Source organism: Herpailurus yagouaroundi, unplaced genomic scaffold (genome assembly GCF_014898765.1).
Source record: "Herpailurus yagouaroundi ecotype Mexico unplaced genomic scaffold, PumYag 163, whole genome shotgun sequence".
In the NCBI taxonomy this organism is placed as follows: Eukaryota; Metazoa; Chordata; class Mammalia; order Carnivora; family Felidae; genus Herpailurus; species Herpailurus yagouaroundi.
Genome location: NW_024412404.1, coordinates 29314429 through 29342104, shown reverse-complemented (window position 1 = coordinate 29342104; position 27676 = coordinate 29314429). Strand labels below are relative to the sequence as shown.

At 53.6% G+C, this 27676-nt stretch overlaps 1 protein-coding gene across 2 annotated transcripts; it reads right to left on the bottom strand.

Annotated features, from left to right (window-relative positions):
* Nucleotides 1–5736: 5736 nt before the first annotated feature.
* CXCL12 (C-X-C motif chemokine ligand 12) lies at nt 5737–20809 on the bottom strand. Of its 2 annotated transcripts, none has more exons than XM_040485783.1 (4): nt 20671–20808; nt 16510–16627; nt 14311–14397; nt 5737–9006 (listed from the first exon to the last, which is right to left on the bottom strand). In XM_040485783.1, exons 1-4 carry the CDS (start codon nt 20729–20731, stop codon nt 8991–8993), a joined length of 282 nt encoding a protein of 93 aa, XP_040341717.1. In that variant the 5' UTR covers nt 20732–20808; the 3' UTR covers nt 5737–8990. The 2 variants fall into 2 exon arrangements, with proteins under 2 accessions (XP_040341717.1, XP_040341716.1); XM_040485782.1 differs by lacking the exon at nt 5737–9006 and adding an exon at nt 9013–11610 and having other exon boundaries at nt 20671–20809.
* Nucleotides 20810–27676: the final 6867 nt, after the last annotated feature.

Below are 27676 nucleotides of genomic sequence, written 5' to 3'. Positions count from 1 at the left end.
AGCCTCCAGTTCCCCTTGGCCGCCTGAGCACGGGGGCAGGCCCACAGGGAGGAAGAACTGGAAAGAGCTGGTCCCTGGCAGGCCTCATTCCCAAGAGCCAACGTTTGGACATGGCGTGCGAGGGTTCCCAGAGCGGCCGGAAGGAGAGCCGCCTCCCCCAGAGCTCAGGAATGCCCCAAATGATTGTTTCCTCACGGCCTACAAGCCCATGTGACCTGGGCTGACGCTCAAGGAAATGCCTGGGAAGAGGCCAGGACAAGGTGAGTCTGTGGCTGCCTCTGGGGCCTTCCAGACTGACCAAGACCGGTCGTTTCTCCTCCGGAGCAACTTCCCCAGCTGCGTGGCAGAGCCTGGATGGTGCTTGGGAAAGGGGAACACTGCCTCTGCTGCCCCAGCCTTTCCTGAGTTCTCCCCTGACCTCCTCCCCAGAGGGCCGGCCATCCTTCTGTGAGCATCTGCCTTTGGGCCAAACCAGCCATGCCCAGGTTGGACTGAAACCTCCCCTTGGGCAGGCCAGTGGGAAAGGCATGGAGAAGCCTAGAAGAGAAGCATGGAACCCCAATGGCTAAGGGCTCACTCCTGGAACCGAACAGACCTAGGTCAGAATCCCCATTCTGTCATTTCCAAGCTGGGTCCTTTTGTGGAAAGACACAGCCTCGGCTTCCGGTAGTTGAGGCCTATTGATTGTTCTTTCCCACTTGGTGGTGTCTCTGGATTCATGCTCCTCTAGGGCCCTGGCTGTGTCCCGAGGTCTGGCCATCCATCCGTTGCCCCAAGCCAGGCCTGGGATAAAGCACTAACAGAGAGATCCTGTTCCCGGGAACCACACCAGCTGTAGCTGTCCTCCTCCTGGGCCCCTGGCTGCAAAGTCCAGGCTCAGCGGACCCCAGGCAGCACTGACACCCCTACAGTCTGCACAGGAAGTGTGTGCAGGTCGCCACAGGAGGGAGGAGCACCCAGAAGGAGGTGCCCCTGGGGACAGGGATGATTCTTTAACCTGGGTCACAGGAAATGAACCATTATAGTTTTTCACGACTCCAGGTGGAAGGGACAGGCACAGGTAACGTGTGTGTGTGATCACCGATATATGCACATTGGAGTGAGGTGAATTTGGGTCTAAAGAATGCCTTCACCATGTGCCCTTGAGTGTGCGAACAAACGCACAACCTTGTAAGGTGAGTACGGCTATCTTCATTTCAGAGACACACAAAGAAAGACTCCAATGTGTTAACATCCTGTTGATTTATCAGGCAGTCATCCCCAAACTATGTCTTTAGCATCTTCTGTGTGCCAGCCACAAAGCAAAACAGACCAAGTGCCTCTCTTCCTGCATGGTATTAACCTTCTCGTGTGGAGAAGCAGGCAGTGCCCAGGTAACCATGGCGGAAGGTACCGGGCTGCGGGGAGGCTGAGCGGGATACAGGGGCCTCGCTCAGGGAGGGGCCGCTGTGCAGGCTGGGGCAGTCTGGGAAGGCTTTTTGACAAGGGGATGGTGAGCAGAGACTGAATGAAGGGAAGGGTAAGCCATGGGGTACCTGGGCAGGGGCCACCTAGCACAAAAGTCTCCTGCCAGGGGCAGTCCTGGCCTGTTCAAGGGAGAGGGACCCGGTGTGGCTGGAGCAGAGAGGGGGTGTGGTCAGAGAGGTGACAGGGGCCAGTGGGTGTAAACCTCTGTTGGTTAAAAACTGGAGGTTTGGGGGGCACCTGGGTGGCTCAGTCGGTTAAGCGTCTGACTCTTGATTTCGGCTCAGGTCACGATCTCACTGTTCATGGGCCCTGCCTTAGGCTCTGTGCTGATAGTGTGGAGCCTGCTTGGGATTCTTTTTCTGTCTCTTTCTCTGCCCCTCCCCATGCTCATGCTCTCTCTCTCTCTTTCAGAATAAATAAACTTGAAAGAAAACACAAAAATACTGGAGGGTTGGTCTAGGGGCACCATGGACAGGCAACATGGCAGGCCCTTCTTGCTGCTTCGAGGGGACACTGCAGGTCACAAGGGTGGGGCAGCGGGGCCTTGGACCAAGATAGGTAGCAGTGAGAAGTGACCGGATGTTGGATGTGTTTTGAAGGGTCATTAACCGGGTTTGTTGATGGTTTAGTTAGGGGTTGTAAGAGAATAGAATGAATCAAAGATGGCTCTAGGGTTTTGGCCTGAGCAACTGGAAGGAATAGAATGGTCCTTTGCAGAAATGGAGGTGAGCCGGTTGGGGTAAACGTGGATATCAGGAGTTTCACTTCTCATATGATTATTTTCAGAGGAGGAGCAGGTGTACAAACCTGGAGAGAGATCCGTCTGAATTCCTTAGCTGTTGCATGGAGTTCAAGGCCAGGAGAGTGAATGAGGTCATCTGGTGTGAAAACAGAGCATCTGAGGACTGAGCCGAGGGGTGTTCTTGCGTTTAGGTGGCCAAAGGATGAGGAAGAAACAGGAAAAAAAAAAAAAAGAGAGAGAGAGAGAAGGTATGAAGCTGAAGAAATAGTCAGGAATGGTCTCCTGAGAGCCAACCAGAAAGTATGTTTCAGGGAGGGTGATCAGTGCCGTCAAGGTTGCCGAGACCGTGGAAGCTGAGAACCGATAACTGACCTGTGGGTTTCCCAAAAGCCCAGTGACAACCTTGACAAAGAGCAGCTGTAGTGGAATGAATGGCGGCGTCCGAATTCTAGTTGGGAGTGAGTCCAAGAAAGGTAAGAAAGAGAGGAGAGAAAGCGGACCCAGGAAATATAGACGACTTTTCTGAGAACTTCCGTGGGAGGAGAAGCAGAGAACTATTACAGAAGCCGTAGGAGACTAAGGGGTCGAAAAATACCACGTAAGGGTTGGTTTTATTTTTGTTTTGTTTTGCTTCGATGGGAGATCTTACAGCATGTTGGTGTGCTGATGTAGAATGAAAGATTCATGGTGTAGGAGCGTGTGTGTTGGGGGGGGTTGGGATCGGTGTCCTTGGGCAGGTGAGAAGTGCTGGGCTCCATGGCCAGGTGCGTGGTGGCCGGGGAGCAGGGGGCTTCCTGCGAGGTGAGAGCGGTGGCTGTGGAAACAGATAGGGCAGGTGGTGGACGAGAGGCGGAGCTCATGGATTCCCTCATTGTTGTCTTTCCTTCTGATCTAGAAGCCAGACCATCAGCCGAGTGCGGAGGGTGGGCGAGGATGAATAGTTAAAGGGAGAGAAGAAAGTGTGGAATCAGCACCCAAGAAGAGGGGGCGCTGATGGGACCGGGAAGTGAGGTAGGGTCCCGGCAGCACAGAGGACCCACTCCTGGTTAGTTGGATTGGCGCTGGTGGGTGCCTTCTGGGTGGAAGAGTATAGGCTCTAAACAGAATCTGTGCACCTTTTGGATGGGGGTGGGGCTTAGGGGATGCCTCTGGGTCATTTACCAATCCCAATATGGCAGCACGCACAAGCTTAAATGGTCCTTCCTTGGAGTGCCAGCTGAGGCCAGGGAGAGGGTTCAGGGAAGACACCTGGCGAGGCGATCTCCAACGTAGCTCCTGTGCAAGCACCCACCCATGTCCCCATCCTCCTTGTTCCCAGCCTGCCTTGCCCACTATGCCAGCCTAACTGCCCCCAGTGATGGGCGTAATTAGCAGAAATCCTTTCTAGGTCTCCAGGGGGATTTAGGTGACGGAACCCAAGGGGGGCAGGGTGTGTGGCTGGACCTCACGAGGGTACTTCACAGCCACTTCCGCCCCTCTGTGGATGGCCGCATCTCACCTCCGTGTACGACTACCTGGCTCTCATCCCCACTTCTGTCTCTGAGTCTGTTTCACCCATCGTGGCTTCCCTCTGCTTCACTCACTCCTGGCTAGCCACACTCTCCCTCCCAAGTGCAAGGCTCTCAGTCCCAGGCACAGAGAAACCCCGAGAACCCGATGAGCTCTGAGTCACAGCTCTGCACCCCTGGGACAGAACATTGGATCGGTCATCCATCAGTTGTGCCGAGGTCCCCACTCAGGAGGCTTCCCAGCTGCCGGGTCCCAACCTCTGTGGGGGGGCCCAGCTCTTCTCAGCTGCACTGAGTGGCTTGTGCTCCATGCAAGGATGCAGCGAGGGGAGTGAGGAGGCTGAAATCCAGCTCCCCCTGCGTACACGCCGGGCCCCCCTAGGGGAGCTGCACCTGTGGGAGAATAAGCTCCCATTCCACCCCATGGGCTCTCAGCGGCAGTCCTCAGGGGCCAGTAGATCACCCCAAAAGAATCTTCGAGGTCTTGGCTTCACCAGCACTTCTGTTCAGAGACTTTGATGGTGCTCTGAGCTTCCTTGAAGCACAGCCACACCTTGTCCCATGTTACCTGCCCTTGGTATACGTGTCCCGTAATACACGTTTACCGTGTATTCTGAAGATGCTCATGTAATTGCGAGTCAATCCCTCAAAATGCAGGCTCCATGAAGTCAGGGAGCACGGCATCCACACCACCTAATACGGGGCTTAGGGCAGGTGCTGTCGGGGGGCCGTCAGCCCTGTGAAACACGGTAGGCCGTGGACTTTTTCCTTTTTTTTACACTCCATCATTCCGAATACTTTAATACTTAACCCCAGAGGGTGTTAGTTCCCAGTGGAGAAGAGTCGTGGAGTGTGCTGGAACCAGCATTCACAGGCATTCAGGGAACCTACAAGACCCAGCCAAGAGGCTTCTCCCCATCTGTCAGCTAAGAGGAAGAAGCTCCCCTTTCAAGATCGCTTCCAGTATCTGAGCTTTGGGGAGGTCTAAGTAGAGGCAGGTGGCCCCCAGGAAACAGCACATGGAGAGAGGGAAGAAAACATACACTACCCCTGTCTAATGTCTAGTCTGCACAGCTCCTGGGGATACTAAGCTTCTGGGGTTACAGCTGCGGGGCTGGGACTCAGGGACACGTGATGTGTCTCAAGTCACAGAGTGAGCAGAGAGCCCAGGGTTCCAGCGCTGCTCTGCAAATCTGCAAACCCACGCTCGGCCCAGGACGCCATGCTGCCTCTTGCCGTGGGCTCCTCGAATCCTTCTTTCTTCCTCCAGTCCATCTGCAACTGAGCAACCGTATCACGTTCACCCTATAAATAACCGGGCGGTTCCGAGCACAGAGATAACGTGGTCACGTCTGGGCCGATGGGCAAGAGGACCTAGAGGACATTTGGGGCTTTTGCGCTGGCTCTTCCCTGCCAGTGTGGTTGGCCGTAGACGAGAAAGAACGTAAGAGAAAGTGTGCAAGGCTGACCTCTGTGGGGACAGAACCCTATCCGGCTCACCGTCTAGTCACAGTATCGTGGACAGTGCTGGCAGACAGCCATGGAGAGATTCAGTAAGCTTCCAGGAAGGGCCCCAGGGCAGGACAGAAAATAACGCAGGTTATATTCTGGGTCCTTGGCAGCGCCTTTAGGGATGGGCTGCTCTGGCCTTCCACTAGACGCGGGAAGTACAAAGTGGAGGCTTCCTTCCCCCAGCTGACAGGCAAATATGAGGGCCCTTGCAGGAAACCATCTCTTCTGGAGTAGAGGACTGGCTTGCCTGTGGGAAGGGATTCCAGCAAAACCAAGGGCATTCAGAGAAAACGGAGTGTCTTTCCCCAACCCCCACTAAGGATCAGTTGACCAGCGGAGGCCAGCATGCCCGCAGAATTCTTACTTATGATTAGCGTGATTACGATGGCCTGTTTTCCACTAACCAGTGCAGCTAGGATTACACAACCCCTCTGTGTTGGGTTTGAGGAAGAAAAACCAAGTCTGGAAAACTCCAAATGGCAACACTAATTCCAAACTGTTGGCCGCTACGTTTGAATACATGTCTTTATTAGAAAAATTGTAAGTGCATATACATCTTTTCATTGATATGACTTCAAAGTAGAAATTGTTGTTTCTCAGAAGGAGTTGTTATTTTTTATTAAAAAAAAAAAAAAAAAAAAAAGCACACTGCATACAGGAAGCTGCCTTCTCCTGGACCATTTTCACATTATCTGGGAGATGTAATTTAAACAACACAAAATACAGTATTTATCACATTTAACACTGAACCCATCACTGCTCAGAGACTGAGAATCCAGCGAGGTTGCCAACTAGCAAGTTTCCCGGGTGGTATTTTTTTCAACTTGGCAATCAATGTCAATGGTCTGCTGAGGGGATTTGAAGGTTTCCAGGGAGCATTTCCCAGGGACAGGGCTCCCTGGGAATGGGTCAGGGAAGATAGGTACAGGGAAGATGTGTACAGGGACCCCACAATTCCCATCCAGTTGCAGAAGGGTACACCGCCTGCCCGGGGTCGGGGGTGGTGATGAGCTCCCAGTGGGGAGCCCATGCCATAACATCAGGCAGCAGTCAGAAAAGGAAGGTCAAATCGGATCCAGTGAAAAAGCTTAGAAGTTCTCTGGTCTTCACACAGGGGGAACTGCAACCTTTGGCTATTCAGGCCCTCTGCTCAAAGCTGAACCTCCTTTCTCTGGAGGACAGGCCCACCGGCAGAGGGCCCCCCCTCCCCACCTGCTCCCCTACTCCTGAGCCACCTCGCTGGGGTCTCAGCACCTGGCGGGGCTGGACAAAGAACAGTGCAAACAACACAGGGCGCAGATTCAGATATAAACACACAGCACTTCTGGGGGTCCCGGTCCCCACCCCGGCCCCACAGCTGCCCAGGTCCTGATGCAAAGGCTGGCAAGGGAGCACGGCCTTAGAGGTTACACGGAGCCCAAGGGAAGGTCAGGTAGAGCAGCACTGGACGAGGAGGAACAGCTGGGTGACCCCTAATCAACTGATGCACTAGACTTGTTTTTAAAGCAAAAGGGGATGGGCGAGCCTTTTCCTTTGCAAATAGACTATTTAAATGCACATTTGCTTTAGTTGGGCAGCCTCCACTTAGAAGCAGATTGCAAGTGGAGTAATTGTTAGGCAGATAATTTTCCTAGAAGTTTCTACTCTTACCTATTTTCCCCCCTGTTGGGGAGAAACAAACAATTCTTTAACTGTAGTCAAGATTCAGGGCCACGTTTATTTTCTTGGAGTAAGAGATTTAATGGCTCTGGTTCAGGGATTCCAGGAGAAGATGGCTCCACATTTTCCATGAGAGTTTTAAATATCTTGGATGACTTAGAAAAAGCCTACCCCACTGAAAAGCAATCATTTCACATGTTATTCAGGAGCCCTGTAGTGTCAGGTTAATTTCAAAAGATGGTTTTGAAACCAGTTCTGTACTCCTTCTAACTAATAAAGGTCCCTGTGCTCTATTTTATTCAATATAATATTGCTGATTTGAAGATACCAATTTTCGTTTGGCGGAGGGGTTGGTTTTCTACCACGAAGATCCGATATAAAGGAATATTTACGCAAATATTAACATGTTACCGATAACACAAAGATTATTAAATCTAAAAACACCTACAGCTCCAGATTATTTTGTTAGAATATACTTTCTGCGTGTTGTTTACAGTGTCCTCTCAACTGATACATTTCCTTGTTTTGCCCTGCTTTTCTTCCATTTTCTTAATTTAAAATGTTTGCTGGGACACTGAACCAAAAGCAAAGTATTAGTAAGATGAAATGTGAAACGACACAACAAGCAAAAAGCCCCTCAAGTGCTTACCTGCTGCACTTAAACTGTTTAATGCAACTCTACAAACTGGTCTCGGTAAAGGAAAGCACCCTACACGTCAGGGTTTTAACCTACTTTCCCAAATATCCCCTTTTCTAAGAGTGAAAGCCAAGAAGGACGTTCTGGAAGCACAAGGTAACAGCAGTGGAGAAGTCCAGACGCCACTGTACAAGGTGGTGGATGATGGGCTTGCCAAGTGGGGAAAAAGGGGAGGTTAGATTTTAGGTGGGAAGGAATCTTCACGTCCAGGACTCATTATTTCACGGATCAGCTTTTCAAAAACCAAAAAAAAGGGTTGAGGATTCTTTTCACGTTCTCGCCAAAACAATCACGCGCTTGATGCAATGGAGCAAAAACTCCCTGTGGCTCTCAGATACCAACTGTAGGAGCATAAAGGCCTGGCCTCCTCATGGGTCAACTCTGCTGTGCACCGAATTCCCTTGGGCTCTGTGGATCCATCTTGGGTTTGTGATCAGTGGAAAAACCCAGGCTGTCCACCCAAGAGGATCACACCCCTAATCAGAAACCTGGTCAAAAGACCTCTCCTTACCCTGAGCCTTTGCATCCAAGGGATGGACAGTGCGTGCCCCGAGGATGTTGGCTTTGAACAAGAACACAGGATTGGACAACGGACAATATTCCAAACGAGACACAGATGTGCACAGTGTTTGCAGCACCGGGTGACACGAGAGACATTTTGATTTGCTTCTTGGTGCCCAGTTTAAATGAAAGCTTTGGTCTTGAGACAGTCTTTTTCCAGGGCGATGGAGACAGTCTTGGAGATACATGATGATGGATGAGATAGAGAATGACAACAGCATGATGGGATGTAGGGAAGAGCTCAGGATGAGGGGTGCGTCTCTCCCTGCCCTGGCCTCATCCCCCTGCCTACCTCAACTTGGGGAAGCCCTGCGATGCTCACCAATGGGGAAGGCCCCAGCTCTCACTCCGAGGAAGGGTGAAGCTCCCGTCTGACTCTCTAAACTTGACCCTGCAGCCCCCCCCCCCCAACCCATGCATGGGGCAGCCTTCACTAGGGTCTGCCCTGGTTCTGATATGTCCCAGGGGCTCTCCGTCCCACAACAGGATGATCTGGGGTCTCAGCCTGCACAGCTCAGATACAAAACTCAGGAACCTCCAGCTGGGTGAGGGGCTCCACGGGAAAGATATTATAACAAAGCAAGTAAAATAATGGCCTCAGTCTAAGTTCCTATCTGTCACCAGCGACACTGGATAATCAAACTAAATGAAGAATAAACACCATATATTTTGTTACATAATCAAATGGTGATAGTAAAGGCAAACTGTGCAAAACAAAGCCCTCGGAAATGTACCGGGCCCTGCCTGGGTGCAGCGGAGCCGCCGCGGGCTCTTCCTAACACTGGTTTCAGACCTGGGCTCCTACTGTAAGGTTTCCTCAGGCGTCTGACCCAACCTGCGCCTCTCACATCTTGAACCTCCTGTTAACAAGAACAGAGGGAGACACCGTTAAGGCAGAGGCCAGGCCGCAAGCCTTAAGACGCCGAGCCCTGCTGCAGCAGGGCCCCCACTCCTGACTTCCAAATCGCGGCCGTGTGCCTCCTTTCCGAGGCCCTGGGAAGGGGGAGGGTGGCAAGAGAGGCAGCCAGGGCTGAAGCGGAGGGATGGATGGAAGATGGGAAGCGGAGAGGAAAGTCGGGCACAGCCAGCACGGGGTACGGCGGACGAACAAGGGCACGCAGACGGACGGCGAGGCACGGTGGTCACGCGACAGGGCAGGGCGCACTGCCTTAGCCCCAGCGCGGATGGAGGGCTGGCAACCCCTTACCTCAGTGTGGCCCGGTCCTGCACCAGGCCCGGAGCAGGCTGCCTGGCCGTCCGGGGTACCACCGACCACCTCCATCTACCTCCTCACCCCCACCCCACCCCGACTGGCCCCGGGACGGTGCTGGCACCGTTCACTTGCTTCAACCCAAAACAGAACGGAGTCCGGCTCTACTCTTCCACAGCACCCACCCCCCCACCCCCCCACCCCCGCCCCGCCTGTCTTCAGCGGGGCTGGCGCTACATTAGCTTGTCAGATACAGCGAGGGCCCAGGGCCAGTGAGGTCACAGGAGGACAGAAACGGAGCGTGTTTGCTTTTCGGAATGCGGGGCCAACCGTCTTAGTCCCCACGGTCCCAGCTCCCCCAGTGGGAGTGGAAAGCGCTGTCTCGCTGAGCACTGCAGAGAGCAGTCTGTCGCCTCAGGGCAGCAATAGCTTAACCCACCACTGCTAGATGGCAAACAGCCCCCTGTGGTCTTCAGAAGGGACCCACTGCCCCTCTCAAGGCACAGAGACGTGCCCTTCCTGCTGTACGAGGAACAGAGAGCATGGGGCGCGGGCCTGACCGGCTCCTGAGCGGTTTAGGAAAGGTACGACTACCCCAGCGCAGGTGCCCCAGCCCAGGCCTGCTGCCCTGGGCAGACCAGCAAACATCCTGATGCCTTAGGAGGCAGGGCAGGTGGGGAGCGGGAGGGCATCCCGTACACCCCGGAGCAGGCCTGCCATCCCCAGGGCTGGCAAGAGGGGTGCAGGCTGGAGAGTCAGCCACATAAAAGGGAGAGGGATGGGGAATAAAAGGACTTGGGCTGCAGCGCCCTAGCAGGACACTTCCCTGATGGGGAAAAGGAATGGCCACAAGGTTCTGTGCTGCCATCCCAGAGGAGGACGCTAAAGCGTGAGGGGACACAGTGTTCCAGGTGAGTCTAACAGGCGGGCGCCTTGGGTTTTCTTCTCCTGATTCCATCTGTCCAGTGCTCCAACCACTTCATCTTTCTGGATCCACAGACTGAATCATGACCAGGGGCCTGGGGTGCAGGGGGAGTGTTTATGTGGGACAGGAGGATGGGGAGCACAGCCCAGACATTCGAGGTGTCCTTTTTCGAAGTACTACTGAAATCTGGGTTTTGCTCTCCCATGTGATCCCCCTCCTTCCAGTCCAGATTAGAGAGACTTGGCAAAAAATCTTAGACATAAATCTGTGGGTGGTATGAGGAAGGTTCTAGAGCTTTCTAGAGCACCATGTTCACTTTAAGCACATATTTCCCATGAGTGAGGACTGAGGCAGCTGTGTCCCGGAACCTAATCGCACAAGGTCACAGAGACTGTCCCAGCAGGTGGGTGGGGACAGGCCCTTCACACAGTTCCTCCACATCGGGGACCCGTTTAAAGAATCTATAAAGTGAACTGCCCGGACAAGAGGCTCCCTGAGAAGTATTTTCCACAGCTGCTCCCCGGGAATGCGGAGCTGCTACCCGCTCGGTGTCCGGAAACCAGCCCTGCTCGGAGGTAAAGCCGCTCTCACAGCCCCAGGGCTAGGACGGGGATGCTGGAGAAGTCCCACCCCAGGTGGCAGAGGGGTGGAGGGCCCCTTGGGAAAGAGTCAGTTACCACCTGTAAAAGGCACGGCCATAGCTAGCTGGGCCCCACGAAGGCTGTGCCGGGCAGCACCCGCCGTGGTCAAGGGGAGGGCAGAAGGCCCTCGCCGGCCGAGGCGCCGCTGCTGTGCTAGCAGATGGCCCTGTGCGGGCCAGGCCTGCACTCTGGCCTCAGCAGGAAGTCACGCTGTGAGTGTGTGAGCCGGTGTGCCGGTGAGCCGGCCCTTCTGGGAGAGGGAGTGGAGGGCCGGGTGGGGGTTCAGCAGCCCAGGGCAGGGCCGGAGACCCCGGGCCGCTCGAGACAGTCCTGAGCATAGTGTCCTCATCCCAGACCACAACCCCAGTCTCGGCACAACTACTTTCTTCATAACTTAGCAGACCAGGAAGGGCCTTAAAAAGCGCCTAAACACAGGAGCCAGTGTGGCCAGAGGAGCGCGGCTCCTCCGAGGAAGGTCTGAGCACCTGCACGGAAGGCAAGGCGTGTGCCCTGGAGGAGGGTTAGAGCAAATTTACAAAGCGCCGGAGAGACAAGAGCATCGCGCACTGCGGTCCATCTCGAAGTGGCAGAGAACTAGTTTTTCCTTTTCTGGGCAGCCTTTCTCTTCTTCTGTCGCTTCTTTTTTCCTATCTTTTCTCTTTTCCCCATTTTTTCTTCTCTGCGCCCCCTTAGATAAAATCAGTAGAACCATTAATGACGTTGAAAGGGACCGGGGTCTGTCTCAGTCTGCACACCATTTCACGCTGGCCTGGGGATCAGTCTCAACCCTGTCTTCTGTCTTAGGCCTGGAGGCCCCCGGGCAAAGCACGGCCCACCAGTACTTCCTTAAAATAAAGCAGACATTTTCCCCCTGACTCCAAGAGAAATATTGGCCAGCCTTCCAGAACATCTGTGACCTGGCTATCGCCATGGCCAACCTGCCAACCTGGCCCTGGTTCCAGCCATGGCCTGAGGTTTCCAACCCGGAAAGGCACTCACATCTGATAGGCTGTGAAGGGTGTGAAGTCCAGGGCCAGGCTGGACTTGGCCTTCTAACTCACCTCAATCCCATCTACTCAGCCTTCCTTCCTTCTCAGTGCAGAGCTGAACTCTCTGCTCGAGCTAAAAAAAACCCTGCGCTTCAAACTGAATCATGCTTTGGAGGTTAGAGACCCAACATTCAGATGGCCATCCAGGAGAGGAGAAAGAAGGCAGCCTGATGCCACTTTCTCCTTTCTGGATGCTTGGGGGACTCCCCCCAGGGAATGACTGGGATTGTTCTGGAGAGCAAGGGAGAGAGCTGGTTAGCAGAATTTGATTAGAACAACTGGCTCATGACTGTCACATTAAAATGATTCAAGCTGAATGGTATTTAATGATTTATGGGGTAAGGCCACCTGCTCCTGGGCAGGCTTTCTATTAACCACGGCCTGGAATTATGGGATTTTTACATGGGAGAATGTGAAAGCTGGATATTATGAGAGTTGAGTCTCTGGAGATTACGTGGGGGTGTTAGGAGAACCGAGGAAGAGGAGGAAGGGGAAGAGGAATTAGTGAGTCAAATATTATTCTTCAGAAAACTAGCACTGTTGTTTCCATTGGGTTTTAAAAAAAAAAGAAAGAAAGAAAGAAAGAAAGAAAGAAAGAAAGAAAGAAAGAAAAAAACCAAAAGGCTCAAAAACTTAAGTTGCAGCTCTCATTTGCTCCTGAGCCAGGCCCGTGCTCACATGTGAACTCGGCAAGAGAGATTCAAGGCACCTGACCAGCAGGCCACCTTATCTTCGTAAACTCCAGAAAGGTATCAGAGCCCCGTGTCTAACCACTAATGGATTTTATTTCAGGTAAAGAAATTCCCACATCCAGTAGGAGGCTGATGCCATGAAACAATTAGCATTTTTATTGCTAGTGCATATAATGTCACATTGGATACAATTTTAGTACAAGTGAAAAAATACACTGTGGCTAAACATTAAAAAGCTGCAATCACATTTATAGATCATATATATTTCTTTACAAATTGCCAGTAGTTTAAGATAATAGAGAAAGGTAACCTACTGACGTTCATATGGCTCCACTTTCAAATATATGAATTGTTCGACTATAAATATATTCTGAAATACAATTGTTTTCTAAAGAAACATAAAAAAATGTGCACAAAAAATATATAAAAAATGCCTTGCAGAAAGTTACAAATACCACTAGGCCCATCTGTGGATCACATCTACCATGGAAATGTCACCTTGCCAACATTTCTGATTGGAGCCTGAAACCATGCTGTGGTTTCAGGAGGAGGGGTTAGTGGCGAGAGGCTCATTTATTCATTTGTTTTTCCACTTCGGATTTCAGACACCTCAGGGTGTACCGAGCCTCCGTGGCATATATAAGCTTCAGAGGCAATCACAGAACCAAATTCCTCGAAACAAGTTCAGATTGAAAATTGCATCGGACTCTGCAAAGACCTGCCTTTCAGGGAAGGCGGAGACAGGATCTCCCACCCACCCCTGGAGAGGGCCAGCCCCGTTCTGGAGGCAGAGGCCAAAGAAGATTCTCACAGAGGGCCTGAGCAGGAGGGGAGGGTGAAGAGAGGAGAGGGCTGCAGGGCGGGGGCCCCAGCAATCCCTCTCCTCCCACTGAGCATGTACAGAAATGGGAAGCAGAGCAAGATAAAAGCATGCTGCTGGAGGCAGGGAGAGGCCTGGGAATGACCGGGACAGGGTTTCTGAGCACAGTCCCCAGCGACAGTAGCCTCTACATGGAGCCTACAGATCCGATCACTGAGCTGGAAGGAGAGGGTGGAGGTGGTGGCCGTGGCCTAGCACCGGTCAGTATCAGAGGGTCACCTTGGGCTGTCATTCTAGGACGGGCACCCACTGCGGGAGCCGCCCACGGCCTTCCTCGGAGTCTGGAGGAAGGACGCTTTTCTGAGCTCCATGCTTGGCCTGTCACCTGACTGTGCCCAGATGCCCCAGGGGCAAAGGAAGAAAAGCTCCACAACAAACCAAATACAGATCGTGAAGTCATCATTGATTAAAAAAAAAGATAATGGGAATGATGTGATTATGAGGATTACGAGAGAACCGACAGCGGGAAATGCTGCTGGTACAATAGAATTTCTTAGAAAAACCCCAGTTATAGAACAGCCAGTGCGCAAGGGTATGGGGCTCGGGTGGACATAAGCTGCGGTATCGTACCATAGGCTATAAATGCGGGGGTCTACGTGCCGGGCCGACCTCAAGCCTGTTCCCAGGTCAGTGCGCTACCCCCAAGGCACGCCTGGTCCCCCCCATGCAGGCCTTCCTCCCCCAACCTTGCCCTTCCATCTGCCACACGGGTCTTAGCTTTCCTCAAGTGGGTCTACCGGAAAGTCCTTTTTGGCTGTTGTGCTTACTTGTTTAAAGCTTTCTCCAGGTATTCCTGAATCCACTTCAATTTCGGGTCAATGCACACTTGTCTATTGTTGTTCTTCAGCCTCGCCCTGCCAACACAGAAGAGGCGACAGTGTGTGGCTGAACGGAGAAGGCGCCGCTGGGATCTGGGCACCCGCTCCTCTGACACCCGCGTCAGGGCCCCCCCCCCGGTGCCACGCGTCCCACTCGGCGGGCTCGGGTTCGGGAGGAACTCAGGGTGTGCCGGGGACACACGTTCCTAGCGTTGTGGCAAGTCCTGCCGCAGAGCTAGGGGAAGGCGAGAAGAGGCTTTCCAGGGGAGTCCAGGGAGAATGCACCACAGGGAACATCTGAGTTGGCCTTTGAAGGAGGAGAGGGAGCTGGGCAAGTGAAATCAAGGGGGAGAGAAAGGCAAGAGCAAAGGCACCAAAGGGGCACCTGCTTAGAGGATGTGGAGGAAGAAGCGGGCGGCCAGGTGTAAAGGGCAGAAGAGTGGGACTTTCTCTGTAAGATCGTGGGGGCTTACGTTGGAAAGCGATAAAGGCTGATTCTGATTTGGATGGATCATCTTGAAAGTACGTGGTGGACAGACTTAAGAGTAAGCCTGGAGGTAGGAGGCCTGCAAAGAGGTACTGCGGTAGTCTGGGGAAGAGAGGTGACAGGGCAGTGAGGGAGGGACGGTGCAGGTAGTCTGCCAGAAAATGGTTTCCAGAGAGGGTTTACAGGTTCCCTCAGTGTTCCATGGTCACATTTGTTTTTTTACAAATTCAAAGGGCATCTTCCTCCCAGGTCTCTGCCCCACTCACACTTCCCTCTCCAGATCCCCCTCCCTAAAGCCCTGGGTACCAGGCAATCTCAGGCAGCCCGAGGACTCCCTGCCCAGCCACACACGGCTCTGTGTGGACAACTAAGGCCAGCACAGTGGCTTGGGGACACCGCCGGGCGTCACGCAGCCTGCCTGTCAAGTGACTGACATACGCGGAGGAAGAGTGCGGTTCAGAGCAAGGAGTTTGAATTTGGCTGCCACTGCTTATGAATTAATCCTGTGTTTGCCCAGACCAGCGAATCGTGTCTGGCTTCTTCAACTTCAAGGTGCATTCCTAGCAGGTGGACCTGTGTAATCTGAACCGCAAAGCAGGTCTATGGCGCTAAATTCAATGTCTGATACAACACTTCTCAAAGGGGAGGCAGTATTGATCTTAAGAAAGTAAGTGAAAAAAACATCCATCTTCTAGTGGGTCTAAAACATCCTGTAAATGACAAACACGTCCGAGGCAGCAAAGGCTAGCAAAAAAAGACAAAACCAAACTTAAAAACGGTTGGTATCGGGTGGAAAAGGCTTCTGGCAGTTGCAGCCTTCATTCCAACTGCTGTGCCCCCGCCCCGTTCTCAGCACTGGGGCTTTCCGGGAGGTGAGCTCCCCACGAGAGACCCTGAGCCTCAGCACCTCGGCGTCTAGCCACATGACCACAAGGCGCTGTGTGCAAGCATGGGTGCGTCTGAGCACCCGAGGGCCAAGCAATGAATGGCGCGGGCGGCTCTCTTCCCGAACCTCGCCCCGCCTCCTGCAGCCCAGGCGAGCGATTTTTGTGTGTTGTATAGGTGTCACTTCAGTCTGCCTCGTTCCGCACATGAATGAAATCAAATATCAACAGCTGCCCTCAACGCCAGCAAAGCAAAAACTCGTGGGTTGTGTGGGAGAAAACGCCGTTAAGTGAGCTGAAAATGTTGAGTTTCACCCAATGGTTAGAGGCTTCGCCTGAATTTGGGTCTCGTGAGATTTTGCTGTGTGATAAAGGATGGATTTAGATCACACCAAAGCCTGGAGACTGGCAGGGCAGACAACTGTTCCTAGCAAAGGGCTGGCTAATTTACTGGACTTCAGAGGAAACTCCGGTGAAGCCCGTGTTTCTCTAGTCTGGAGGCACCCAACTGTACTGCCATTTCCTGTGCTAAAGGAGGAAACTTGGAAAAAAAGAAACAAGAACGGCTAGGGGCACAGCGGGGTGCCAAGGGTAAGAGTGGCTTTTGAAACTCCAGCTTACTCACAGGCCTGGTGGTGATCACAGCTGCCTCTAATTATGCCAAGTTCAAGGCTGGTGGCTCAGCATGTGTCGGCTCTCCAGCGTTTACAAGTTTTGAGCTAGGTGCTACTATGCCCATTAGAGGCAACACTCCTGGAAGATGATGTTGAGACTTACACGATCTGAAGGGCGCAGTTCGGAGTGTTGAGGATTTTGAGATGCTTGACGTTGGCTCTGGCAACGTGGCTCTCGAAGAATCGGCAAGGACATCTGTAGCTCAGGCTGACCGGTTTCCCTAGAAGAGGTGATGGAAGCAACGCAGTTTGTTATGATCCTGCCAGACCTTGGGGATATATGTGTGGATGTGTCTGCGGCCAAGGGTTAAGGTGGTGGAATGATGTCAGGATCCAGAGCTATGGGACGGGTCACGGGTGCATCCTTGCTAAGACCTCTTGGGCAGCACAGTGAGCTCTGGGTGGGCGAAGGCCCGAGCCTCCATAGGGCCAGAGGGCAAATGGACCTTCAGAGAGCTGGATCCTAGGGGGCAGGGGAATTAAAAGAAGCCCCCTGCTCGGTGTCTTAAAATATATTAATCCCAGGAGACAACCGTTTCAGTCCAAGGTACTGGGGTTCCCAGTTATTCTTTGCAAAATAAACTCTTCCAGGGCCAACTAGAAAAGCCTCCCCCCACCCCCACCCCCCTCCCCCTCCTCTCCCTCAGAGAAGGAGGAGAGGGAAGCAGAAGGCTCCAGAAGCAGCGGTTCCCCTGGGAATGCTGCCCTCCCCCACCTGCAATCTTCCCTCCTCACATTCACCTTAAACCCAGGCAACCACAAAAGAATCCTGGCAGGCTTCCTACCTGGGAGTCCCCAGAGGGCAGGCCAAGGGTCCACCTTCTCCTAGGCACTCCCCTGAAGGCAGGGAGATTATCAGGACTGGAGTCAAAAGTGGCTTTCATTGTGCAGGGATGCTCCAGCCTCCTGGGTTGTATTACCTCTTTGTTTGCCAATTCACCAATTTGCAAAATGCCATAATTGACACTCATTAGTTTAAATAAGCAAAGGGCTCCTGCAGAACCCACCACTCACCCTCTAAGTCTAGAATTGCAAGCCCTGGGGGGCTGGGATCTTTGTGCGGGTTTTTTTTTTTTTTTCTTTTCTGCAGATTTTATCCAAGCCCTACTTAATACCCCAAATTATTTGAATTTGTGGATCCTTTCATCAGGGATTAAATGTATGTCTGAGAATATTTAGTCCAGAGATTAAAAAAAAAAAAAAAAAAAAGTTTCCCTGTTTACAGAGCTCCTAGAGGCCTCCCGGTGGTTCTGAAGTTCTGCATTTTGGGGCAAGAGACCTGGGGAAGCTGCAGGACACCTTGTAAGGGACTTAATTTTTCCAGAAGCTGTGTTCAGTTGAGAGATGGCATGGCCTGCAAACAGCAGCCTATTTAGCCCAGTCAGGGGAAAAGCAGACCACCCGGCCCCCTAGGATCAAAGTCAAATCCTTAAACTCCAGTAAGGAGAAAGCCTGACTTCAGGGTGCTCAGTGACTCAGGGCCCTGGAAGGGTCCCCGGAGCAGCCTTCAAATGTATACCCGAACTGACTCCAGAAAGTCACTGCTGGGGCCTGGCTTTCAGCAACGACACCCAATCCCTGTGGTAGATGCTGGGTGTAGCACATGTTACCATACTGCGCATGCTGTCCTGTAACCAGATCGCCTGGGAAAGCCATCCCGGGGCTGGGGGCGAGGTGGTCTGGGTAAAGGAGAAGCCAAAGTCTCTCCCTCGGAGCGTCCTGTCTCCAGTCTCCCTGGAATGCTCATGTGTCCTCCTGAGCTGGCTAGGGACTGGGGAACTGGGGCTGGGTGGTGACACAGGAAGGGTCCCAACCCCAGCGCAGCAGGCTGAAAGGGACACAGTGTGAGTGCTTTAGCCGGTGGGGGGCTGCTGGTGGGGGCTGCTGCTCTCCCATGTCTGGGAAGCTTTTCTGGCTCCACTAACCAAGTAGTGGAGATCAGGCCAGAAATCAGAGCCGAATCAGAGCTCAAAACACAGGCTTTCTCTTCTCTCCTTTCCCCCCTTTTACCCCCTGGGATTATCCATTTCCTTCAAAGGCAATTCTTATTCCTGCTCCCAGGACCCAGTTGCCTGTCTATCAAGTGGGGAATTTCAATAGGTTTTTTAAAGGGACAGAGCGCCCAGGGCTCTTACTAGAGAACTCACCTGGGGTCCTCTCCTCCAGCTTTTTGTCAACATTACTAACTTTTCCAACTGGTTTGGATGTGACTCTGCGTATAGGCCTGACACCTGATTGGCCTAGATGTTACCGGCTTGGGACCCGGTGAACTTGGCTCTGTTCAGGAGCAGTTCCAAGAGAATCTTCCACTCCAATGCAGAGACAGGAGCCCTGGCCAGCCTCTCCAACCGGGCCTCAGAATGGAGCCTGGCCTGGATGCATATAACCCCTGAAAGTCCAGGGCATCTAGGGGCCCAGCTGCTTGGCTGAAGTCAGGTGGAGGGAGGGCAGGAGAGTGAGCCTGACCCTGAACAAGGGTATCTCCAAGTGCAGTTCTGAAGTTGGTATAGGTCCACAGGCTCCAGGAGGTCAAGAGGTACATTCAAGCCTATACATGCAAGGAGAACCAGACAGACCTAGAGCCCGAGACCCTGATCTGGCCACTTGGCTGCTAAGAGGGCAACTCAGAGGGACAACCAACGCTTCCCAGGGCCAAGATGAGTCTGTCAGTGGGGGCCCCTGCTCCCTCTGTGCTCCTTCCAGGCCAGCTACACCTGGGTCCCTGCATTCCTGTCCTTTCTGCAGCTCCCCAGGGGAGTGGGACAGCTTGGGGAAGCACCATCACCATCTCTGAGAGGCACAGAATGACACCTCCACTCTCACCAGACACTCAAATTGTTAATGCTCAAGCCAGAGTGTCCCCCACGACCCAGGGCTTCGGCAAGGAGACTCAGCCTCACATACTTTTTCTTTCGGCTTAGGAGGTAAAATCTAAATTGCCTCCCATCCAGTCCCTCTGCAGCTCTGTCCAGCAACTTGCCACACGTTTAAAGAACACTTTCCAGGCAGTCAGCTATGAACTCCTGTTAGCCCTGGCCCTCTTGCCTGGAGGCTGCAGTCATGCCCACCTTACCCACACTGGCTCCCAGGCCACTGCCTGGGACGATGCAAAGGGTCAGCGGCTGGAGCCCAGCCTAGGGCTGCAGGCGCTCAGGCCCCGCAGCTGCCCCACGGAACACACCAAGTGTCCTTCAAGCCTGTGCAGGCTTTGTTGGCAACTTCGCAGCCAAGAAAGGACAGCGTGGCCTGACTAACACGGCTTGTTTCGTGTGTTTCAAGCCAACAGTTTATTTTGTTTTGCAGCAGTGGTGTCCTGTGACAGGACAGCGAGGTTTCTCTTAAGCTTCAGAAGAAAGAAAAAAAAAAAAAAGCTCTCTCCCTCTCCCAGTGAAACAGGACACCACCTTTCCCAGTGGCCTAAGGCCTTGGCGATTGAACTTTGTTGCAGCGCTCATTCTGAGGGAAGAGCGATGGCTTGGCCGGTGACAAAGGCGCCTGTCTGCAGGTGTGTTTGGGGGACAGGGGAGGGGCACGAGCGACCCCGGCGGCCCCTGGGCCTCTCTTCGGTGACCCCGGGAAGAGGCCAAGGAAGCAGCGGCTGGACGCGCGCCCGGGTTAGCCGCGTCGTTGCGGACCGCGGAGCTGTGCAGAAGCGCGACCGCGCGGGTGGCGCAAACCCGACAGCTGCTCTGTTTGGCTCGCCCGCGAAACCGAGCTAGGGTGGGTGCAGAGAGAGGGCCAGCCTCGCCTAAAGGGGACGCCGCGCAGCAGCACCCGACCGCACCGCCACCACGAGCGCGTCGCGATGCGAGACCCGCTTCGCGACGCGCTCTCTCGCACACGCCTCTCCAGCACCCGGCGCAGCGGGGCCTCGGAGTCCCTCTGCTTGGAGACACCGAGTCGCGCGCTGGACGACACTGGCTGGGTGGGGGTGAGGGGTGGGATGAGGGGGGACAGAGCCCGGCGCCGAAGGCTCCCGACCCCGCTCCACTCCCCAACCCCCCGGCGCGCTCCCAGCCAGTTATCCTGTCCGGTCCGACCCCGGGCAGCCGCTCGGGTCTGGCGGCCGCCCACCGTTCGGGACCCCGAGCCCAGATGCAGAGTGCGAAGCTTCTGGGCGGGTGGTGGCTGCTACGCTCGGGGCTTCGAGCGGCGCGCCCCGCGAAGGGGGCCTGCCTCGACCTCCCCGGTGCCAGGCGGCGCGAGCTGGGTTAGCGCGGGGCGGGGCGGGGCGGGCGTGGGCAGAGGAGCCGAGCGCACTCACCGTCGCTGAGGCAGAGCGCAGCCAGCACGAGGGCCAGCACGGCGACGACCTTGGCATCCATGGCACCGGCAGACGGCGGGCGGACGCAGGCGGGACTCGGAGCGAACGCGGCGGCGGAGAGTGAAAGTGCGGCGGCGGGAGGCGCGCGCCGGGCACTTTAGAGGCGAGAGCGGGGCGGGGCGGGGCGGGGCGCGCGGCGAGGGGCGGGCCTGGAGCTGCCGCCGGGAGGCCGCGGGGGGCTCCGGCGCGCGTCCCCCTCCCACACCGCCGCCCGTCCCGTCCCCTCCCGCCCTCTCCGCGCCCGGGATGCTCCAGGGGCTGCGGTGTGCCTGGGCCTCTGACCTTCTCCTCTCCGCTGGGCCCTGCTCCGTAGGGCTCGACCTGCAGCGAGGAACGCAGCCGCGCAGGGAGGCTCGGCTAAACGTTGGTTATTGTGCCCACTGAGCAGGTGGAGAGATGGAGTCCCAGAGGCGGGAACTGAAGGGGGACCAAAAAGAACCAAACGAGTCGATGTGTGCCGAGGCCCGAGGTAGCCAAGGGCGTCCCGTTTTCGGAGTCTAGAAGCTCGAGGTGACCACCGGGCCAGGCTCGCGTTGCGCTGGGTACCCCGCAAACTAGGCCTAAGGGAAGGAGACCAGTCCGGGCAGTCCGCGCGACTGCCATCTCAAGCCAACGCCATCATTGGTAGCCAAGCCTCAGTTTCCTCACTTGTAAAATTGCGACTCTAAAATAGAATGATGCGCCGCGGCAGCAAAATAGTCTGCTCTGCCGGCTGCCGGCTGAATTCAACGTGAATTCTAAGCAAACGTGAATTGACTTAGGTCTCTGTCCTCTGTTCTCTCAACTGTGAAATGGGCTGATCACAGTGTAACTGGGGGAAACGATTGGCACTCCTCACTCAGGTGTGAAGTGCTCACCCTTGAGTCTGGCACATAGTACTCAATAAATGGAAGCTAGAATAATTGTTTAAGCTTCTGCATTTTCTCCCTCTCCCAATGAATGCCCTGCGCGCGACCCAAAGTGTTGACCCACAGTGTTGTGAGAACTCCCCCTTTCCCCCTCTCCCTTCTACCCCAGGGCAGTCCTCCTGGCGTGGGCCTTTCTGGTCCAGAAAACGACACCCACAGAGTCGTCCCTGGTTGGTGTCTGAACTCCCGGCAGGCCGCGCCCCAACCTTGAAACCGCCCTAGCCTCGCCAGGGAGGGGTGCAGGCAGGCGGCCCAGGGGTGAGAGGAGCACGATTTGGGACTTCATTAGTGACCACAGGACGCTCCAGCCACCTCCCGCTTACTGGCATGGCTAGACCTTGGAGTGGATTCTATCCTCGCACGCATCCAAGGAGCTGTGGCGGGGACAGGTCTGTCTCCCTTAGCAGTCAGGTAGTCAGAGCCACGGGGGCATGGGCAGGGCCCGGCGGGGCCTGGGCTCAGCAGCTCCAGCCAAGGGCCGCAGTCAGCAGGAAGTTGCAAGAACTCCTGGACTCCGGTGGTGAGGATGAGTGTCTTTCCGAAACTACTTTTACGCCCGATTGGATGCACCGTGAACTTAACATTTATTCATTCATTCACTCCAAGCCGAGCCCACTGCTGGGCACTGGGCGTAGAGCCGGGAAACGCAGTGGCTTGGTCCCTGCCCTTAAGGAACTAACATTCCAGTGGGCAAGCCAGTCCTCAGGCATTCCTGGGACCCCACTTCTTTTCAGGAGAGCCGGGCTGGTAATCGCGGAACTGGTGAGCCTTGGCTGGCTGCGAGAGGAGAAAGAGTGCGCCGGCTGAGCTCCGGCGCCCTCTGGTGGAGAAGTCTCCAACATCCTCTCCATCCCACCCCCGCTTCACCCTGGCACCTCCCACCCCCACCCCTACCCCGCCCCCAGGTCCGGGTTAACCAAAGCTCAGGCTCTCCCCTGATCCCTGCGCAGGGAGGTGAAACTAAAGTGTTGCGTGGAAAATCGAGAAGGCGGGAGTTGGCATGACTTGGAGCCTGGAACTCAGAGCCTGCCGGGAGCCGCGTGGAGCCTACCTGCTAAAGCAAATTCCAGTTTCTCGTTTGCTTCTTTTTTTTTTGCCTCAAATCTGGTTTTGTCCCCGCAGCCAAGTCAGTCACCGGAGGGGCTCCCGTGGACTGGGACAAAGGAAAACCGAGGCTTCCTGCCTGGCCCTGCTCCCGTCCCCCGACCCCAGGATAGACATTAGTGTGGGACACATTAGAACTGGCCACTTTCTTTATCAATGTATTAAAATACTTCTTGAATTCCTACTATGTGCTGGACACTGGATAAGTGTTTGAAGTACTTTAGTAAAGGAAGCAAAACGAAATAAAAGCAAAAACCCCAACCTCCAGTCCGGGTACATCCCCAGGAGGAGAGGGGATGGGGGGCAGAAGAAAACCGCACAAAACATAAGTAATTAAGCACATCTTCTATAGAAGGTTCTTACTTAGATGCTATGGCAAAATGGAGCAGAGGGAAGGAGAGCGAGTTAGGATTTTATTTTTTTTTTTAAATTTTTTTTTCAACGTTTTTTATTTATTTTTGGGACAGAGAGAGACAGAGCATGAACGGGGGAGGGGCAGAGAGAGAGGGAGACACAGAATCGGAAACAGGCTCCAGGCTCCGAGCCATCAGCCCAGAGCCTGACGCGGGGCTCGAACTCACGGACCGCGAGATCGTGACCTGGCTGAAGTCAGATGCTTAACCGACTGCGCCACCCAGGCACCCCTAGGATTTTAAATAGAGACACCAAGAATCTGCATTTTAGGTAAAATCTCCAGGTTTTCAGTTGGCAAGCTATTTGAATTTTAAAATGTTCCCTGCCAATGCTTTTGGAGGCCAGGGGCTACTAGACTGTGCCTTTTCCCCTGAGTTCCGTGTTCAGCCATGGTGGGGGGGGGGGGGCTCCCAAATTCAAGACAGCAGGGCCCATCACTTTTTCTCTTGTGTCCTCTGCTTATGCCACTGCCTCCAAGTTATAAGGCTCCACTTTTCTTTCTCTGCCAGAGAACTCCATTTTCCAGCAGGGCCCAAAGCCAGCTCCCCCTCCCTGTGAGATCTTCCAGATCTCTCCCCACTCAACACTCGGAGTCGCTGCTCTTCAGAAACACCACAGTCATGTGGAGTTCAAGGTGGGAGGCAGGCAGGGGTCTGGCTGTTGAGGTGCAACTCCCTGGCCTAATTATGCCCTGACGATCCCTAGACCCCAGTGACCAGTCCAGGTGCCTGCCCACGGCCCTCCGCCCCTCGGCCTGGATTGTTCATTCCTTCAGAGTTCAACGGTTGGCCTTTCACGGAAGGACCTTAGTACAAGATGGAGGGTTTGCACCAAATCATTGGTTTCCAGCGTGTAAACGATCAGATGACTTTAGGTGGTACTCTGAAAACATTATTTGTAAAAACATATGGATTCATATATTTGCTTTTAAAAGTAGCAAGAAAAAAGTTATAGCTAGCACATTAAAGCAGACATTTCAGATATTGTTCAAGATGGATTTCATTTTTTTAAAAGATATGGTTTCATTAAAAAAATTTTTTTTTCAACGTTTTTTATTTATTTTTGGGACAGAGAGAGACAGAGCATGAACGGGGGAGGGGCAGAGAGAGAGGGAGACACAGAATCGGAAGCAGGCTCCAGGCTCCGAGCCATCAGCCCAGAGCCCGACGCGGGGCTCGAACTCACGGACCGCGAGATCGTGACCTGGCTGAAGTCGGACGCTTAACCGACTGCGCTACCCAGGCGCCCCAATATGGTTTCATTTTAAAAAAGCAAGTAAATTTAAACCAACGTAGTATGCAATAGTATGGGGGGTTGGAGACACAGCACAAATCCAGGCAGTGATACAAAAGGACCTGAAGTTTGGAAACGCTGCCTAAATACAGAGCATTTTGGGGGTATTATTTAATACTACCCCCCTCTCCCTTAAAACAAACCATTTGGCCCCAAAGTGGTAAAACAAAACCACACAAGGAGGGTATGACATCTCTCTCACCTTTGCCATCCAGGAGAGGCTAGAGAATGCTCAACCAGGAGTGCTCAGGTCCTAGGCAGGGTGTGGGGATGTTTGAGATCCTGCCCCTGCTTGCTCTGGGCACCCATGGCTTTCCCATCCCAACCAATGAGTCTTCTTTCTCCCAGCTTCTAGTGTAGACCTGGAGGGCCACAACCAGAAGACGGCTGCATGTGCTACACCCCGCCCCCACCTCGGCTCTCCCACCTTTGACACCTCACATTGGGGTTCACAAGTAGGTGCCCTACGCTGGGAACCAAGAGGCCCAGGGAGAAGGACAAATTCTCAGAGCCTGGATGCTGGCGTCTGTGGAATAGGTACGCTAACTCTCAAGGTTGGGGTTGGAATTTACCAAGTGTGAGAAGGCCCTCAGGAAGATAGGACTTCAGGTTACTTTCTCTGAATTTGTTATATTTTGTTCTCACAAAGACAGAACTCGCGGAATAAGCCTTACTGATGTCAGCTTCGAAGACAAGAAGCCCAAAGCTCAGAGTGGTTGAAGGCCTTGACCAACATGAAACAGCTGGTCAGGGGCAAAGGCACAACTCTCTGGACCAGCATTTCTGGATTCTGGAACAACAGCAAGGCCATGGGAGTCTGCACAGGGATGTGAGTCTCTTTCACGGCAGACATCTAAGGATCCTCTTGGAGTCCTGTACCCAGGGCCAGGGCTTAGCATCTGTCAGGCTGGCCATGTTTTCCTCAGCTGGATCCCAAAGGCTCTTCCCAGAGTCTCGTTTCCTCCTAGAGGGAAGGACCCCAGGGAGGCTGAGTCAGGGCTTGTGGATGAAGGGCTCTGTAGCAGGGTCCTGGCTGGTTTGGGGCCACATACGCAGGCAGGGCTTACCATAGTGGATGTGCCCATCCAGCAAGCCAAACACTCTGTCTCATGGACACTCCTAAAATAGGGGTAATATTTTCTGGGACATCCTCCAGGAGCACTGGACGAGTGGAGCTAGTGCTCTAGGAAAAGCCAGACCCAAGGGCTCTGAAGGTTCACGTCTGTGCTCTCAGCAGCCACACTAGCTCTCACATACCCACCCAATTCTGCCTGCACCCATCACCAAAATCACTGGATTAATCTAATCACATCTAGATTAATTCTGCTGTTTCCAGCCCCACCCCTCTCTCCTGTTACCCTTGCCTCTAGGCAGACTGGTCCCAGCACCTGGAGCTCCAGCAGTGGCTAGAATTGGGAATGTGCACCAGCTTCTACCACAAACCCCTGGGTGATGGGAGGTGTGAGCCCTTTGGGATAAATGACACTTACATGTGAGTTAGTGCTATACATCTTTCGCTCCCTGTATGCTCACACCTACCTTTGAGGTGGGTTCAGTGTTAACCCCATTCCCCAGATTTGGGAGCTAAGATCACAGCCAGTCTTTGGCAGAGCTGGGATTTAAATCAACTTAGCCTGGCTCTGGACTGGGACTGTTCTTGGTGAAGGATAGAACAGTAGGTTTGAAGAAGAGTGGAAGAAAGCCCAGTTAACTTTAAATTTCAGATAAGCAACGAGTCTTTTCCTTTTTTTTTTTTTTTTTTTTTTGGTATATATGTTCCAAATATTGCATAGGACATACTTATACCGAAAAGAATCATTCATTGTTCATCTGAAGTTCAAGTTTAACTAGGTGTCCAGGATTTTTATTTGCTGAGCCTGGTAACCCTACTCCAGAGTCTATACTGTTCAGGACACAATGGAGCCCCTCTTTGTGAGCTCTCTCCCTGGGCCTTCAGGACATGTGGGCAGAGGGGGGTGGGTATTGGGAAGGCAAGTTCTGGAATCACCCACTTTCTCAGTGAGGGGATTTCTTGAGTTTTATTACTACAGAATCTTATTATGGTGTGAAATGGTACATTAAAGCAGTATGGGGATGATCTTTCTTTTCCATATCTCTCTCCTTTCTGCCATGAGAATTTTATTTTATTTTATTTTATTTTTTTAAAGTTTGTTTTTATTTATTTTGAGAGAGAGTGCGAGCGTACTCTGTGTGCACAATGGCGGGGTGGGGCAGAGAGAGAGGGAGAGAGAGAATCCCGAGCAGGGGCTTGATCTCACAACCATGAGATCATGACCTGAGCGAAAATCAGGAGTCGGACGCTTTAACTGACTGAGCCACCCAGGCGCCCCTGCCATGAGTATTTTAATACCACATTAGCCCCAACCCTGATTTTCCAGAAACAGTCTGGTCATGCCCGAGGCGAAAAGAGACAAGCTTTCTCCCCAGCATCACCAGCCCTCCTCTTCCACTGGCCCAGGCACAGGTATGTGAAGCCCAGGTCCTTCTGTTTTCGGTGGCATGGGGATAGGGTGGGGGGACTGTGAGGAGCCGTCGTCTCAGGAGCGAGCATCACATGAGTGGTATCCTGCTCTGGGGGGATGTGCAGATGGGGAAAGAGGTCGAGCCCCGCTGTGGGTCACGGAGGAGGCTCTGGGCCTGCTGCCTGCACAGCTGGTCCCCTGGTCGGAGAAGCCAGGATTCCAGTCTCGCTGGCCCTCCTTGTCCGTTGGAGGGACTTGTACTTTTTCTCCACCTTACCTCCCCGTGGCTGGGAGTCTGTAGTCTCGCAGCACAGATGAACCGGACAAGACCGCACACGGAGGCTGCTCAGAGTGGCTTTCAAGGCCAAGTGCGAAGGCAGGCCCCGCTGGCAGCCAGGCCCAGGGGTTGCAAGTGGGGGCTGGACTCAGCTGGGGAGAATGGCCCGGCACCTTAGAGGTGCCCGTCCTTCAGACCCACTGCTCAGAAGCCCACTGGGGAGGTTAAAAGGTAGTTTTGTTGGGCACAGTTAATCCAACAAAGAATTTGTAAATTTCATTCTTTTTTTTTTTTTTCTTTGGCAGTGCAAATCCAGGATGTCCGCTGGGAGCTCTGGCTTCATCCATGAAGTCTCACTGGCTTCCCGCTTCTAGAAATCTTTTTCTTCTTAGGGTCCCAGACTGAAGTTTCTATGTTTGCAGCCAGGTTGTCTGATTACTTATGCTCCCTTTTTCTCTGGAGAGTAC

Excerpts from the sequence above, each read along its gene's own strand:
- CXCL12 (XM_040485782.1), bottom strand. The coding sequence starts at position 20,731 with ATGGATGCCAAGGTCGTCGCCGTGCTGGCCCTCGTGCTGGCTGCGCTC. Across the intron at positions 16,628-20,670 it reads TGCGCTCTGCCTCAGCGACG|GGAAACCGGTCAGCCTGAGC; the intron begins GTGAGTGCGCTC and ends CACCTCTTCTAG. Across the intron at positions 14,398-16,509 it reads AACTGCGCCCTTCAGATCGT|GGCGAGGCTGAAGAACAACA; the intron begins GTAAGTCTCAAC and ends CTGTGTTGGCAG.